At 39.7% G+C, this 17,710-nt stretch overlaps 1 protein-coding gene across 17 annotated transcripts in view; it reads left to right on the top strand.

The window, feature by feature from the left end:
• Positions 1-17,710, top strand: part of GTF2I (general transcription factor IIi) — an 86,502-nt gene that overhangs the window by 41,223 nt on the left and 27,569 nt on the right. For 6 of the 17 annotated variants that reach the window (XM_074189361.1, XM_074189354.1, XM_074189353.1 and 3 more), the window contains exons 10-13: positions 4,165-4,224; positions 5,914-5,970; positions 7,933-7,995; positions 17,349-17,447. In XM_074189361.1, the coding sequence (XP_074045462.1) occupies positions 4,165-4,224; positions 5,914-5,970; positions 7,933-7,995; positions 17,349-17,447 (279 nt within the window). The remainder of the gene's footprint in view (positions 1-4,164; positions 4,225-5,913; positions 5,971-7,932; positions 7,996-17,348; positions 17,448-17,710) is intronic. The other 11 variants (XM_074189362.1, XM_074189352.1, XM_074189363.1 and 8 more) reach the window with 6 other exon arrangements.

The following is a 17,710-nucleotide window of genomic DNA, read 5'->3' as shown; positions in this document are numbered from 1 at the left end:
TATTTATGTATGGCCTCATACAGTTCAAGGAAGCTCTAGGAGCAAAATCCAGGTTGTTGTTTTTAGATTATATTTGTCATCAGAAGAATCAAAGTATTCCCTTTATATGTGGATCCCTTATAAAAAAGTTTCTTCCAGTGCTCCTTTATGTTTTACTTGGGACTACTTAAGTATTCTAATGCATAGCTCAGAACCTTTCTCTCCTCCCTTTGGTGAGGGAAGGGAAGATTAATCAGTAACCCTCCCCTGTTCCACCCCCAGAAGTGTTTGACCAAAACAGTGTCACAGCCAACCATGGCTAAGCATACTGTTTCCCAAAGGGCTAGGCACACTCTTCCATCCATAAGACTTGGAGGGCAGCTGAAGCATCGTACAAACATTTCTCCTATGGGTCATTTGTTGCATACCAAGGATACAATCTGCCAGAGCACTAATGCTGTTGTTGGGGGGACTCTGAGGTTTGGGTTGCTTTCATGTTTCCAAAAAGACTCAGTCCTTCAGAATTTCTTCATTCAGCAGGTTTTCCAGAGATGCCTGGGGGGAGCAGCATCCTTTTTTCTTCTTACCACGATTCCACAATGAGCTTGTCTCGTGACATATAGAGCTTGGCAACAGCCTCCCATTCTTACCTCCCTCTAAGGAAAGGCTTTGTTCTTTGAGCTGGAGCATCTGGCTATGGCCAGTTTCATTGATTCCTTCCATTTATCGTTGTGCAGTCATGTCAGTTGACTCCATTGAGGGTTTCTTGGAGTGGTTTTGCCAGTTGAGGAACTGAGGAAAACCGGGTTAAGTGACTTGCTCAGGGTCCAACCATGAAAGTATCTGAGACCAGATTCGAAGCATGGAAATGAGTTTCTTGACTTCAGGCCTGGTAATCTGTGTAGGCTCAATTGTTGGAGCAAGTAAGTATTTTACAATTGGAGGCAAAGTTTAACTATCTTCAACTTTTAAACAAGTTTAATGAGAGATTCTCTCCAGTATAAAATCTCAGAAATTTTCTATATTGCATGGAAAAGAATATAAACCAGTTTGAAATTTAAAAACTTGTGTCTGGGAGCAAAGCATTGATCGGCATGTGCTTTTTGGGTAGCTTGTGCCGGAGCTCTGTTCCTGCGCTGCTCATAGGAAGCCCTCCCATTAGGGAAATCTGCTCCAAGTGACAAGAGAGGTTTTTATCTCTAATAAATTCTTTTAAGAAAAAACTCTTAAGAAATATTTCTACATGCCTGATTTTAATAAATAATGCTTGCTTATGTTCTTCTGTATAAATAAAGTTTTATAAGTGTACATTAAGATTAGTGGCCTCAGACTGTTCCATCAGCGAAGGATCTCTAAACTGTCTTTCTACAAAAATGCTGTTTAGTCAGTCTTTGTGACTCTGTGGACCAAATCACACCAATATTTGTCTATGGGATTTTCTTGGCAAAGTTACTGGATTAATTTGCCATTTCCTTCTCCTGGATCAAGGTGAAGAGGTTATGACTTGTCCAGAGTCACCCCACAGCTAATAAAACTGAATCTAAACTCAGGTCTTCCTAATTCTAGGTTGCCTTATATGCCTTGACTCTAAAAGAAATTTTAAGTTGATTAATATTAATTTTAAAAATTTTAGCATATTGTAATAATGTTTTATTATTGGGTTTTATTTTTATATTGTCTTCATTTCTTTTTCTATACAACTCTTTTCTCCCCTCACCCTGGGGACCCCCACCTTTTAGCAAAATAAAAGAAAAAAAGGAAACAAAGCTCTTCTGTAGAGCTAACCACTGCCCCTACTGAATCTGAAAGGGAATGGAGAATTCCACACACATAGGCTCCCCCACTTGACCATAAAAATTGGAAGGGACATTTTCATATTATATCATCTTCAATTATAATATTGTTTGTTCTTTCTATTTCAATTAGTATGGCATCTCCAGTTTTGATACCTTCACATACTTTCATTTTTTTTTTTTTTTTTTTTTTTAGATTTTTCAAGGCAATGGGGTTAAGTGGCTTGCCTAAGGCCACAGGGCTAGGTAATTATTAAGTGTCTGAGGCTTCATATTCTTTTAAAGAAGGTGTTTATGTGAAGGAATGTTCTAGAATTTTGTCTTTTCTATAATAACATTAAAAAACTTTTAAGGGAGCCCATTTTCTCATAACTGTTTTGATAGTTGGTTGTCCTGAAATTAATGCTATTAAAAATTACATTTCTCTAATAAGATTCCATGGCAAAATCATTGCAGTCTTGGAATGGAGCTTATTAATTGCTACCAATTAAAGTTTGTGCCCAACCCTGTTTATCCAGTGGCAGCTATCTGGCTAATAGAGGCACTGTGTTCCTTACTTTCTACTTTATCTTAAAACTAGCTTCACAACCCGATTCCTCCTTGATTGTTCTACCCTTATTGGTGAAGTCCCATGAAGCCCTAACTAGGGATGGTGAAAGTTAGAGGAGGTGGGGTGAGGGAAGAGGAGAAGTAGGTGGGGTATGATGCCCAGCTGTACTTGGTATTCACCTTTGGATGAAGATTTTTAGACTAAAAGAAAAACTTGAATAATTAATGGATACCAAATGAGATGGAGAAGTTATTAAGCATTTACCTACTCTGTGGTACCTCATGGGTTTGTTTGTTTTTTCCCAAGGGAATTCCAAATAGAAAAGATTTGGGGTAATGAGTTGACTCTTCCTCTGTTTGAAGCGTCTAAGTGCTTGATGTCATTTCATATTGTTTTTACTTGTAAATACTTTATATATAGTCTATTTAAGTATCTTAGTTTGTTTGGTGACTTGGATGGACCCCTTGGGTGATATGAACCCTATTCAAAATAACAGTTTTAAACATTTCTGTTAGAGCAGTTATGTTCCTCCTGCTCCAGGGTACCAGGAGCCCCATTCAACTGTCCTGCCCCCTGCCCTTTCCAGCCCCTTCAGATTTGTTGTTGTGCTCCTTGGTGGTAGAGATTGCATTATATCATGAATGGATATTGAAGATTGATCCAAAAGGCCTAAAAGGTTGGACACCCCTGAGCCAGAGGTTAGTAAAGGGAAAGATTTAAGTTCACTGGCCACAAATCAGGAACAGGATCCTGCTTTTAGTAAAGTCTTTGTGACCTCTTATCAAATTGAAAAGATTGGTCTCACTGGTATGAGATCTCTTCCAGCTCTAGCTCTGTGATCCTGAGGGGATTGGAGGATACATTGAGGGGAGAAATTAGAAGTCAAAAGGGAGGTGGATTGAAATGGAAAGGTGGGAAGCCCTTGGGGCTCAGGTTCTGTGACATAGTTGTATGACCAGGGACAAGTTACATGGTCTCCAAGACTAAAGTTACAGATGAGTTGTGACTGGAGAGAGGTTTCTTCATGGGAATTCTCCATATTATCAGTAATTAAGTCTGGGTATTCTCCCCCTCCTCCAATGAAAAACAAAGTACCCATTAAAAACCAAGTTCTTAGTTTATTGCAACTTTTTATAAGGTACTTTCAACTAGTGGAATGCTAAGAATTTCACATCATTTTTGTGAAGGGTCTTTCAAATTGAAAGGAGATGTTTTCTGAAATGGACACTTGAAAGGAAATTAGTACATCATGTTACAAAGAAGGTATAGTGTTTAGTACATCATGTTACAAAGAAGGTATAGTGTTTAGAAAAAAATTTAATATTTTTTGGTTTGATACGTTTCTATTGGAATTTCAGTTGGGATTTTTAACTTAAAACATTTCAGCATTTCAATCTGCTTGGGATTGTTTAAGGTTGAGATTTTGATAAAATAAACAGGTGCTATATTTGACTTTATTGCTTCCTGTTATCTGCATGAAAAGAAATTTCTTTTTTGCTTTAGTCAACTTAGTCCTTACTTAAACTAACCCTATGTAGCTGAATCCTTTTATGTATCATTTCCATTCACACCATATGTCTTCTTGTCATTCATTATCACAATATGTGGACTTAGAAATTGTCTAGACTGTTTCTGTAGATGAATTTGACTTAATGTACTTGTTCCATTAATATAACTCAATGGATTGACATCATTCATGCATCCATTTATTTTTCTTTTATTTTGCCTTTTGTCTTCATGAAAAGGCTATTTTACATAAAAAACTCTGACTTTGTTGACCTAAATGACCCAGAAAAGACCTTTTGGGATTACAGTTTAAGTTATTATCTTTGTATTCCAAAGCAGGCCCTTCTGAAACTGGTGGTGTTGATGAAAAACTTCCCCTTTCGAAGTCTTTTCAAGGTATATATTTTTCTCTTCAATTTCTCAGAGAGAGCAGTGTTAATATTTTAATGTTCAATTTTAATTGCATAAACCATGCCGTAATTTTACTATTTGGATTTTTGCATCTTAATTTGAAAAGGAAAAATTGAACTATGTTGATCTCTCTTACTCTTGATAAAGCTTGACTATATTGCAGAGGCTTCTTACAACCTTTTTTTTAGGTGTGTAGAAGTAAACTTGAATGGGACCTGTACATTTTCAAGTTATTGTCCCAATTTTCAAAATGTGATTAGTCATATCTTCTATTCTACATTGGTGTGGATGGAATTCTGGTACTTGTATCATGAGACATTATGTCATTTTCAGGTGTTTGCTTTTGACTCTTATGGGACAGCCATGTGTCACAGTGGCCAAGAATGAGCCATTGTTTCTTAATTTATTTCTTCACAATAATTCTGTGAAGGGTAAGCAAGGCGGGAATTGATATACTTTGTAGATATTTTTCTCCTTTCTCTTTATAAAGCCCATTCTTCTCCTTTTAACTTTATCATTAGTTACCGCCACACCCCTAAAAACGCAATATTTCACAAGCTAACATGTTGGATTTCAAACAGATTGAAGTCTAGTGAGCACCTGTATGTGTCATATTCCTCCCCTGTGATTTTTGGGAGTTGGAAAGAACTAATGCTATATTTGGGAAGTCATTGCTCATAACCTTGAGTATAGTATTGGAATCACTTGTGGATAATATTTATGAGAAAATAAAGAAATGACTAGATTTGGAGCATAGTATTAGAGGGGATTGCAAGTGTCCTAAAATACCAGCGAGGACACAGACTGGGGCTATAGCTCTGCGAATGAAACAAGATCAGAATGCAGAGGTGTGATGATCTTGTGAGTAACATCAGGACTAAGTGACCCAGGGCTATGGTGGCTTTTTGGGTAAACGTGACTGATGACTTTGGACAGCCAAGGGAGCCCTGCAAGGTGACTCAAGGGCTTTGTCCTTCCAATAGTTATTTGCTCCTTTGATTTCCCCTGCTGGATCACTGAGATCATTTGCTCCTCATGGCAAAAGTTCTAATTTCAACCTTGAACGAGACATTTCTTTCACTCTTTAAGGTCCATGAGGATTCTGGGTATATTTTTGGACTGTCCTACTGATGACAATATTTAATGGGTAGCAGTATTCTCTTAGAACTTGAGAGTAAGAATGTACCAGGCAAGGTTTGCACCTCAAAAGGAAAGCATGGCAAACCAAACTTTACCCTCTGGGTTTTCACCCTGAGCAAAGGAAGAAGATATTTATTTGGTTTTCTTTTTTGACAGATACTGAATATTTGTTTCTTAGGAACATAAATGTGATAGTTTTAAAATGTAACAGATTAGTAATTAATTGGTCATAATTTTTTTTATCATTAAAAAGTAAAATAATTTGTATTTGGTCTTTATACTCACAAAGCAGAAGCTGACTTTTCCCCACTGGCTGTGGGATAGGTGATGAATGACCAAAAGCTGTTTTTAAAAAATGCTTTCACAAAAAGCAGTGAAGGGGGAAAGTTTAATTTTCAAATCAGATGATAATTGTTTTCCTTACAAGTTGCATGCAGTTTGAGTTATTTGCATTGCAATTTTAACTGAATTTTTAGGGTATGAAGTGTTTTTTTTTTTAATCACTTTATTATAGAGTGTTTACTTTCATTTTAGGAAGCCATCACTCTTCGGAGGGCAATGAAGGAACAGAGATGGAATTACCAGTGGAAGGTTAGAAAAATGAGAAGCTTTTTTTAAAAAAAAAAAATTGTTTTTGCCTGATTATTTGCCCGAGACTTCTTGCCTTCAGTTATTAGATATTTGACTCTAAAGGTAGCTTTCCAGCCTGACTCCCCAGTAGCAGGCTGCACTCTAGTTCTAGCATCTATGGTGACTGTGGTACAGGTCACATAAAATCTGTCAAAATTCGGATCTTAAATGGGGACAGAATATAGGACCACTTAAGCAAGTTGGGAATGAAAAGCTTAATGGTAAGTAGAAATTTGTTGCTGATTCTATTGTCTCTGATGTTGTCCCTGCTCACCCATCTCATCTTCCAATTTTAATGGGACATCCCAAAGCCAGAACTGTTTGTCTGATGGGTTGAATTTAAAATTTCTTGGTCAAAGGGCAGTTTAAATTAAAGAACCCTTTCCCCCATAGTTGAGCCTTGTGCATCATGTTTAGATCTTCCTGTAATCTTAGAGTGCTCTATGAATGACACAAATGAATCAAGGCGATTTTCCAGACTTTAAGAAACATATCATAGAGACATAAAAGTTTTCTGTTAGATAGACAGTTTAGAAGTCTGCCGCCTGCTTGGAGTATGGGCAAGTAATTCACTTTTTTCTTTTGGCCCTCCAGTTGGTTTGATTTCTTAAGCTCACCACCTAGTGATGAGCCTTTCTTCTTGTAAATCTGTAGGTCCTCTCTCTCCTGGAGGCAGCTTCCCGCCACCTTCTCAACTGCTTGCAGAGATCTCTGACTCGGGGAGCCATTTTTCTTGAACATTTTCTCACCAGAAAACTGGAGCCTGTGGGGTTACTCTTTTTGGACAAAAAAGCCAGTTTTGCTCTGACATTCTCACCTTTTTGCTTCCTTGTTTTTTTCTTTTCTCTTTCTCCAATACTTCCCTCAACCCTCTGGGGGAGACTGCCGGACCCCATATTTCAAGTGGTAGTTTGAGTCTCTTCCTGTTGACATGCTATCTTGTTAACGAGAAGGACATGCCAAGTGAGGGTACATGTGAACTTAATTTCTTAAATATGTGAAAGTGTCTTCTAGACTTTGACCCTGAGGGAAAGTGCGCCAGTGTAGACACAGAGTGCGAAACATACAGGTCAGATACCATTATAATCAACTTAAAGGGGGGGACCGAAGTTATTTCATTGTTTTGGAATGTTGTCATTCACTGCCATTTCTGGGCTCTCTGGAAAGGTTCTCTCTTATTTTATATATACATATATATATATGTGTGTGTGTGTGTGTATATATATATATATATATATATATATATATATATATATATATATATATATATACAGGATTTCATTATAATGGAATTTGACTTGTATTTAGTTCTAGTGGTATGTAGTGCAGTTGTGTGAGTCTGAATGCAACTAGTCACACTAGAGAGTATCCACAGGGTCTTTTGATGCTGTTTATTTTCTGTCATTTATTTAAGCCTTCCCCCCCCCCCAGAGGCACTAGATATATTTGTCATAATTCTTCTTTCTTGATATTATAATGTGTTGTCACAGAAAATTATTGAATTACAATAAAAATCACTCCTATCTTAAGAAAGACAAGAGGGAAAATATCGACGACAAGGTAGAAAGAATTTTTTTTTTGCTCCAGTAAAAGTGGTGAAAATGGGAAAATATCTAAGATTATTTTAATCCTATTAAGCCAATAACAAAAATTTGCTGACTACAGAAATGAAAATATCTCTGCACTTGTTAGAAGCTGAAAGCCTCTCCTTCCCACCCACCCCCCCACTCCCCATTATGCCTCTAAAAAGGCTTTATGACCTTCTATTTTTGTTTGGCTTTACAAACAGTGTGCACAGAATACATTAAAATGTCAGTGGGCTCTCAGGAAAGGCTGCTGTTTGAATATCAAAGCTGGAAAATGTTGGGAAATGTGGAGAATGCTTAATAATGAATGTCATTTTAGAATTTTATTTTTTTCAAGATTCTACCCAGCATGCCCCTTCAGAAACAAGTGAGGACCCTGAAGTTGAGGTGACTATTGAAGGTTAGTTGTCTAAAAGCCTTAATTCAACAATTTGACTCTAGCCATAGAAGACCTTGTCACGTTCACATTGCAAACTCTGCATCTCATTCTTTGTAGAGGATGTTTGGACAAAATTAGACTCTGTACGTGTGTATGTGGGACTGAGCCCAGGCTGCCGCCAGGGCCCCCAATACTGTGGGATTTTCCTAGCTATGCCATGCAAACTGGCACCAGCCCACAGGTTGGACCTAAAAGAAACCATCCTTTGAACAAGCCCAAAGCATAACTAACCACCACCAAAAACATGACTAGACCACACCTCACCAGATCATTCCATCTCTCAATGTAGTAGTACAAAGGGGAGATCAGAAATCTTTTTTGATGAAGAAATTCTGCTTGTTCATTAAATGATTGCATGAAACCTTTGCAAATACTGTAGCAGATTCATACTCCCTTAGGGTTTTTTCCCCTTATCCCCAAAGTATTTTTAATTTAGTGAAGAGATGTACGTATATAAGTCTTTATGTATATATGTATGTCTCTTTGGAGCTCCATTTTGTAATATTTTCTCTGTCTCTTTCCTAAGATGAACCCCCACATTTCAATATTATTTCTAGCTGTAGCTCAGAGATCTTAAAAACAACACTGCTCCTTTAAAAGATTTGTGAGTTTAAAAATGAGTCATGACAATCCTTGTGTAATTTAGCAAATGGTCTCTAAGGGTTCCTGGAGCCAAATTGACAGAGGTTGAGGCTGTGACAACAGTGTGCTCTCCCCTTGGCTGGGCTTGTGCATGCATGGGGGCTCGGGGGGCTCCAGAGAGAGCCCTTTGAGGTCTCTGGATTATCAGGTGAGAAGGCCTCGGCCCCAGACAGGGCCACACTTGGGGGCAGGTGAAGGACGTGCCGCCGGGGTGCAGCCTGTGCTTGCCTTCTCTGCCAATGCATGTGTTTGAACTGATCGGGAATCGCTCTCTCTCTCCATGACATTGTCCCCCATTCAGCTTTGTGTGTGCATGCTTCTAACATTCAGGCCAGGGTCGAGGATGCCAGTCTGAAGGAAAACAGGTGCGGGGGGGGTCTCCTTGCTTTGAACACGTAGCTGAGAAAGATTCAGAAGAGATCATTGGACAAGAGTGCCCTGAAAGGAGCCTGGCCATGGGGCATGGCCTTTATGGGATAGTCCCAGGCACTCTCCCTTCCTCTTGCTGGCGCCTCCTTTTGTCCAAGGAAGAGAAAGCACCCCCTCTCCAGAGCGCAGGACAGCCATGGAATCCCAGATCTCTACACCTCTCCCCCCTTCCCCTCCCCCCCAAGAGTCTTTTGATCATTATCTTCTTGATTCATAATTCAAAAGAAAATTTAAAGATATTGTAAGGTCCCAGTTTTCATCAAATAAGCTTTATTTAAGAGCAAGTTTTGAAATTGAAATTCCTGGAGTAGCTAGGTATCTGAGTGAATTGAGTGCCTGCCCTGGAATCAGGAGGACGTGAGTTCAAAATCGGTCATATGTTTACTACCTGTGTGACCTTGGGCAAGTCAACTTAACCCTGATTCCCTACCCCCCCCTCCAAAATAAAGTTTTTCTTTCCTTTTTACAATTTGATGTCACCATGTCCAAGATATTTATCACCTAGTGATGAGCTTATTATAAGTAAGTGAGCTCCCAGTAATATTTGGTTGGTGATTGACCATAAGTAATTCTCTTTACTGGAATCCTAACTGGTAGAGTGTGTCCTGTTAACAAAATGTTCCAGAGCCCTGGAGAGGAGGGTCAAGAACAAGGCTAATGGCAAAAATCAACTAAGGGAGCAGAAATTACCTTTCCCTTTTGGACAGTAGCCATTAGAGTCTGTGTCTTGTAGGAAATTAGGGCTGCAGAAGACTCGTGTGGGACCTACACTAAGAGAGAACCGGGACAAACCAGGATCACTCCAAGATGGTGCTCCCCAGGCCCGAGCCCTTGTTATAGAGCTATGCCAAATCTATTCTGGGGGTAGTCTCAGTCTGGAGGAGAAAAAGTGATGACCAAGGGAATCTGTTGCTAAAGAAAATAAAGGGTGTGTGTCAGAAATTGCTAAAATATCCTAGAAATGGCAAATTTCTTAAAAATTAGAGAAAACCTGAAATACATCTGAATTACATTCTCTTCTTTTCATTTGACTGATCTTTTTTAATTTTTTTTTTTCTATTTAAGGCAATGGGATTAAATAACTTGCCCAAGGTCACACAGCTAGGCAGTTATTAAGTGTCTGAGGCTGGATTTGAACTCGAGGTCCTCCTGACTCCAAGGTTGGTGCTCTATCCACTGCGCCACCTAACTGCCCCGGCTGATCTTTTTTTAAAGGGAGTGAATAATCAATTGCATTTGAGTACTTTGTTTTAGTCATCAAGGCAGCAGGAAGCCTCTCCCTGGTCGCCTTCTACTGTGTGTAGACTGGGCTAAGAGAAGGCAGAGACAGGTCATGGATGTAGCTGTGATCAGGTTGCGTGGCAGTTCTGACCTCAGTCTGCCAGTTGGCCTTGGGGCTGCCCTTCCACCCACAGAAGAGCCACAGCCTCCCTTTGCGGCGTAGAAGGAGGTCTTCCAGAAAGGACTTGGTGCCTTAGGTTACTGCCTCTAATGTGCTTTTAGAACTGGCTGAAATGTTGCCCTGTTACTTGTACATACTTGTTCAGATCAAAGATTCAGTGCTGGCCCAGTTAGTAGCAAGCTTCGATGATGGCAGTGTTATCATTTCTATTCTTAATAGCAACCTGAAGGAGTTGGTTGTTTTTAAACTGATGGCTGCCATCTTCCTGGGCTGTCAACGTGTCATACTGGTATTAGGCAGCCTGCCTAAGGAATAAAAGGTGGTTGAGTTTACTCCTGTTTCCAAGTCTTTGTATTGTGCTTTGAGAGACAAAAGTAAAAACTTTTCTGAGTTCAATTCGTATACTTAAAGACAGCATCTGGTAAGATTCAATCTGTGTGAATGTGGGTGTACATAAATGCCTATTGTCTGGATTATGTAGTATGGCCCTAGGCATGAGTTTAGTTGTGTGTTGTCTCATGAAATTAGCTCTACTTCTGCCCTCCCAGTAGCTGGGTGTCTTGACATGGGGTGTGTGTGTGTGTGTGTGTGTGTGTGTGTTTTCTTGTCTGAGGTGGCCACAGGACCGATGTGATTTCCACCTTTAATAGTTACTGTTGTTGGACCTTTCCCTACAAGGACCAGTAGTGTTCTTTAGTAATTCAGAAGAACTTGGATTTCCTCAATGGAGGTACCACTTCAGAGATAGAACCAGTCCCTTGTGGTTTTGCTTTGATCTGGTGGTTCCTTGCACATGACTAGATTGACCCCTTTGAGCCTTTCTCGGTCTTTCCAGCTGGAGCTAGCTATCTCCTGGATTAGCTCCTCTCAGTTTGTGAGGAGCTCTCCGATGTTGTTGATTAGGTCCAGTGGCCAGATAACCCCAGTTTGACCAGGGGGATGGGTCAGAATTTAGCTGATCTTTGAAAATGCACTTTTCTAACAGTTGGCCTAGTGCTTTCCTTGGGTGGGTATTCCTTAGTCAAACCAAATTGCTCACTTAAGCAGAATGGTTCTGGACACTTGCCAGCAAATACAATAGATGTCAGCATGGCAGTTCAGACAGTGACCATGCTGGATCCATACATAAGACTATGGGAATTTTCAAATTTAGAATATTCTAAAACCTCTAATGTTTTAGAATCAAATCTTAGTCTAGTAGCTTATGAATTACCTATAAGAACTTTTTTAAATTATATTTTAAAAGCCTTTTTGAGACATTTTGCCAATATATATTTATTTGGATACTTCAACAGATACATTTAACTTTGATATCAACACTATATTGTTCTTTGAAAATAAACCCACTGTCAGTAAAATGTAAACTTTGATTTATTTTTCCATTAGTGGGAACAAATGTGTACTGATATCTAGAATTTGTCTCCCTGGTAACCCCTGGCACCCATTCCTGCAATGATTAGCCAGGCTTTCTAGAGTGCATTTTACCCAAGAATAGAAAAAAGTGACTGCATACTTCAGAACCACTTCATGCTGCAGTCCCTCCAAATGGAACTTTCCAGTCTGCACAAGTATTGCACAGAATTGTATGGGCACTCCAAGACATTTTTTTTCAGGTTAGCCAGAAAGAAGCCCCCAATTTGATTAAGAGATGCCACCACATCATACTCATTGGCACCAGTGACGATGGGAGTTCCATGATCCCTATTCTGAGATATGGTAGTGGGTTTGGGGGTAGTTCCCCCCCCCCCTTTAGCTGTCTAAACAAGGTGGGAGAAGCTGACAGGATGCTTGTGATAGGCGTCACTTTATTTGTGATGCAGCTCCTCATCCTCTAAGGCTAGTGCAGTGTTCAGAGTTAGGATGAATGTTATTTTTGTTAGTTGTTGAGAATTCTGTTTTTGTCGTTTCTACAGCTGCTGAGCAATCAAGGAAAGACACAGCCAGTTGGTTTTTTTAAAATGGGAATATCAGAGGATTTCAGACTTTGAAAGCAATTACAGTGGAAAAAAAATCTTCCATTTATTTGAAAGATGCAGGAAAAGTATGAATGAACAAGCTAATATTGACTGTAATGATTACTATGTCAAGTATGTTTCACTGCCATATGTTACATTTTGCATTTCATTTTAATTTTATCTTGATGTTTCTATGCCATACATAGTATGGGGAGCTTGAAGAATTTGATGATGAGAAAGAAAACACAGAGTGTGCCATGACCAGAATGTTCATTATGGAGAGGAATGGTCTCTTAGGTAGAAGAGATTGTTTAGCCTGGAATTAGCTATTCTTTCCTGACTGTAATCTATCTAGATACAGAGTTATTTGAGTAGTCTGGAAATTAGGGAAGTTGTTCTTTGGACAACTTTAAATTTCTCCCTCCATCTCCTCCTTTTCCTGCCTTTTTCTCCAGGCAGGTAATTGGAACTAAGGATATTCAGTTGGTTGTCAGTGGAGATAGTGCCATATGAACCTTTGCCCATACCTCACACCTGGTACCTCCGAGCTCATGTCTTGATTTATGAAAATAACCCAGTAATGACTCTTGAAAGCAGCAATCACTCATTAGAAAGTTGGGTTGTTGTTTTTTTCATATTTGGTGAAAATAGAATAGGATAAGAAGTCTGCAGGTCCAGGTTAATTCCCAGGACTCATTAATTTTGGTTCTATGACTACAATTGCAACCTTCTCTTAGGGTTTGATGCCCTTTGTAATGGGTAGCTTAGACTTAGAGGAGGTTCTTTGGTCACTTCCATCTCCAAATTTCTATGACATTATGAGGGACTTTCTAAGCAACTCTGATCAGAGAGCTGAGAAAATAAGATTAAAGGAACATTTTAGCTCAAAATGATAGTTATCAGCTTTTGGGGGGGACCCAAGAAAGTGAAGATAATATTTCCTGAATAAAAAAAAAAAAAGGAAAAAATTAAATTTCTCTTAACATTTATCTGTCGGGCCTGAACATGGATAAATATGATAAATTCATGCCTGAAAAGTTGGAGTTTGGGCAAATAGAACTATATTTTAATTTTACTTTAGTACCTCACCTTTTCAAAAGTAACAAAAACCATGCTAAGGGATACTTTGAAGTGACTGCATTCTCGATTTTCATTAGTCAAGAGTTAATGATAGCTTGTTTTTAGCATGGAAGAATTTGTGGCAATCTGTGGTGTTTTATTTTTTTTTCTCATTTCAAAAATAGGCTGCTCCCCAGTGCTGAGATATCACAGATGTCATGATGTCATTAAAAAAAAAAAAAAAGACAAAACCTGAATTTGATTATTTCAAGGGTCAGACCTTTGGAAAAGGTGGGAGAGAAACCAGCAACTTCCATCCTTTTTTTAAAAGGATTGTGAGAGTTTACTCTTGTTTGTGAACACTACCTGCTTTGAAATGCTGACGAACATTCTCAGGGAAAATTTAGGATTGTAACCTTTTAAATTTTAATATGGACAACTCAGCTGACTGATACTTGGAGATCAAATGAAGAAGCAGACAGCTAGTAAGTTGGACAATATCATTTGAACAGTATTTAGTGACTCTCAGGAGAGCTGTCCAGGGAGTAAGGAAGACCTGGATTCAGTGTCCATCTTTGACCCATACTAGTTCTTGGACCAAGGGCCAGTCATTTCACCTCTCACTACCCCAGTTAACTGTCCAAGATGATAATCATGAAGGAGTTGCCTATCCATGTAAGAGATGTTTTATCAACATTCGGGAATTTATTGAGCAGCTCTTGACCCTGGGCTCCACACTTAGAGATAAAAAGAAACATAAACACCAGTTCCTGCTCTCCAGAAGCTCCCAGGCTTTAAAGGGAGAGATGCTGTGCCAACAATTGTGTGTGCAGAGAAGACAGAAACCCAGAAATTGGAGGTAATCAACTTGGGAAAGAAAACTTAATTTAAGGAGATTCAGAAAGGCCTTAAAGGAAGCTAGGGAGACCGGAGAAAGAGAGAAGGAAAAGAATTCCAGGTGCAGGAGATGATGCTTACAGGCTGCAAACACCCAACAGAACTTTATATTTGATTTTGGAAGCAAAAAAAGCAAGTTTCTGGATGGAGGTGTGGGGAGAGAGAATGCATGATCAGAACCTCTTTAGAAGATCAGGTTACCATGGGAGTGGAGACTGGATTCCATTCCATGCCAGTGCAGTGGTCCAGGGGTGAGGCGGTGAAGATCTGTGCCAGAATGGCAGCAGCGTCAGAAGATGAGAAGACGGGTGTGAGAGAGGGTTGGAAGGTTGAATCAACAGTCCTTGGCAAGAGATTCAGTATTGGGGGGGGGTGAGAATGACATCTTAAGTTGAAGTCTTGGGTAATAGTGAAGGATGGTGGGGCTCTTGACAAGATAAAGATGTTGCTAGGACTTGTAGTTGTGAGATGCAGATATGAGACTGGAGGATAGGAAGAAGTTAGATAGATTTAGAATCACCAGCATAGACATGATAATTGAATCCATGGGAGCAATGAAATCACCCAGAGAAATAGATAGGGAGAAGAGAAAAGAGACTATAACAGAGCCTCAGGACTCCCAGGATTAGGGGAAGAAGAGGTTTCCCAGTCCTAAATATCCAAAAGAGCATTTGGCATTTCATCATCATTTTCCTTTAGACTTCCTCCATTGTAGCAGGTGTGAACTTTGGGTCTCTTGTCTCTCCAAGAAAATGTGATGTCACCAACCATGTCTGTTATTATTTTAATATTCTGCAATCTTGTCTTATGCCATCCTTTAATATTTGTTTTACATCAGTGGATTTGAGAATCTGTCTGCTAGAACTGTAACTTTAAATAAGATAGTTTGACCCCGGGGGTCAACTTGTGGGTCCACTCTGCTCTGCCTTTTTTTCCTGTCTTTACCAGTGGCCTACCCACAGTGGTACACTCCTTTTCAGTGGAGTTGAGGGAGCTCACTGATAGCTCTCCCTCTTCTCCTTTCCCACACACCTTAGCCTGAATGGGAAGCTCTGGGGGGGGTCTGGGCTGTCCTACACCTGTCATTTCATCGTCCTTCTGTCCTTTGTGTTGCTTGGAGTGGCCGTTTTCTGGATTCTGAACAGTGCAGTAGGCCATTTTATGTTTTTCGTTCTTTTACCCCTTCCCTCCCCCCCACCTCATTCTTACCAAGTTACTTTAAATTCATAAAATTTAAATTATCATTAAATTATAAAATTTTTAATAGGTTGAAGGTCAAAGGAATTTTTAGTTGAGGTAAAAAAACCCTTTTAAATATTGAGGTAAACTTGAATTTAAATTTTTTCTCATTTATTTTTAAGAAATATTTGTCCAAGTGAAGGTATCTGCCTAGTTTATGGGTACCGTTAACTTACCATTTACCCTCCTAATTAGTAACTTATCAAAAACTGCTTTTGCTCCTCTGAACTTGCTAAGGGGCAGGGGAGTAGGGTGAATCATAATGCTGTGGCTACGTAATGCAAAACATTTGTGATCCTTAACGTGCGGGAGCTCCCTGTTCCCCTATGCCTTGGTGATTATCTGAGATGCCAGGGGAATGAAGTGGGCAGCCTTACCTCCATTAGATAAGAGGTGACCTATCTAGGGAAGGTTACCAGGACTGTCAAATGGTGATCATTTCCTTCAGTGATGTTGGAGGTCATTGGTTAGAAACTCAAAAAGAAACCTGAAGAAGAAAGACTTGGGCTATCTTGGGATTTGAAGGGCTGTTGTGTGATCACTATTTTACTTGACCCCACAGGACCTGAGTGGAGATGGGTGGGCTGTTGAGGCTGCTGCCTTTAGAAAGAGGGAGACCCCCCCACACACATCCCTTAAGGTCCCAGGTGGAGTCTGTTTATGTGACTTGTCCTGGCATTGGTGGAGCAGGCTTACCCCCAGAAGGGTGGGTGGGCATCGGTTCTGTTTGATCCATGGGCACTGCTTCCTCCGCCACTCCTGTTTAGTTAACAAAGGTTCTATTTGTCTCCAAAAGTTAACTTTGTTTTTGTAGTCCTCTTTTATGTATGAGCACCTCGAACTCCTGTCAGTCCCATGATAAGCCTCTCATGGGAATGGACTTCAGTCACACCTGCTCTGTGGGTTTTCTGGGGTGCTTGACCCTCCCTGACCTTAACTCCCCCCCAAAACAATCTTTGGGGCCTTTGTGAGGTAAGGGAAACACAGACATGGCTAGAAGTGCAAAGGGATCCCTGAGACCTGTGGGAGGCACTGTGCCAGGGCTTCATAAAATTGACCCCAGCTCCCAGCAAGATGCCAACTGGAGCCACCTGTGGGAGAGGGCTTGGCACCAGCTACTTCAGCATTGAAGGCAAGGCCATTGTGGCTTGGTAGAAAAACATTTGTGCTTTTTAAAATGAGAAAAAGCAGTAGTCTATAGTAAAATAAATTTGGGTCTCCACTAGGTAACATTTTCCACAACAGCTGAATCCCTACTGTTAGTCTGCTATGCAAAAGGTACACTCTTGGTCATTCTCACAGAAGGTTTCTTTTATGGTCTGCCTCTTTTCAGAAAATTCATCTGTTCAGCAAACAGTATCACCTAATACTAATTAATGCATCAGAACTCCATTTGATGACTCAGATGTTGATGGTAGCTTTGGTTACCCATCATTGTCATCCCCTGTTTTTGTCATACGTTTTTGGGCTTGCTGTCAGGTAACCAGATTTGACCATGTGTGACCATTGAAATGTTAACAATTCTGATGCAGGAAAATAAAAACAGTAAAAGCTGCATTTGAAATGACTTCAAAAGTAGCATGTTTTCTCATGGATTGACAGTTGTTAAATTGTGGAGCCTTTTTTTATTATCCTTGGATTTCTAAATTTCTGGACACTTCTAGCAATGACTATTGCTTTTTCCTTTTAAGATGACGACTATTCACCACCCAGCAAGAAACCAAAGAACACTGAGCCAGTCAATGAGGCTGCCAATGCTGGAAAAAGAAAAGTGAGGGAATTCAATTTTGGTAAGTTTTACGTTAAAATGGCGACATGCGTTTTCCTTTTGATTTCTTGTCCTTTGTTTGGGCTGTGGGAAATGGTGGATTGAGCACATGTAGAATTCTCTGAACCAGACACTCAAAGAAGTTATTGCTGTGGATTGATCTTTTAGAAAATCAGCTCAGGCATTCCTTCATCTTCGTGGCATTAAAAGGTCTAAGAAAGCTTAGGGTTTTTATTTTCTATAAAAGCATTTGGAGACCCTTGAAGAGCAATGGTCTCCCACCTA

The sequence above is a fragment of the Macrotis lagotis genome, chromosome 5, assembly GCF_037893015.1.
Source record: "Macrotis lagotis isolate mMagLag1 chromosome 5, bilby.v1.9.chrom.fasta, whole genome shotgun sequence".
NCBI classification, from domain to species: Eukaryota; Metazoa; Chordata; class Mammalia; order Peramelemorphia; family Peramelidae; genus Macrotis; species Macrotis lagotis.
Note: the sequence above shows the minus strand (reverse complement) of the source record. Positions and strands in the feature narration are given on the sequence as shown.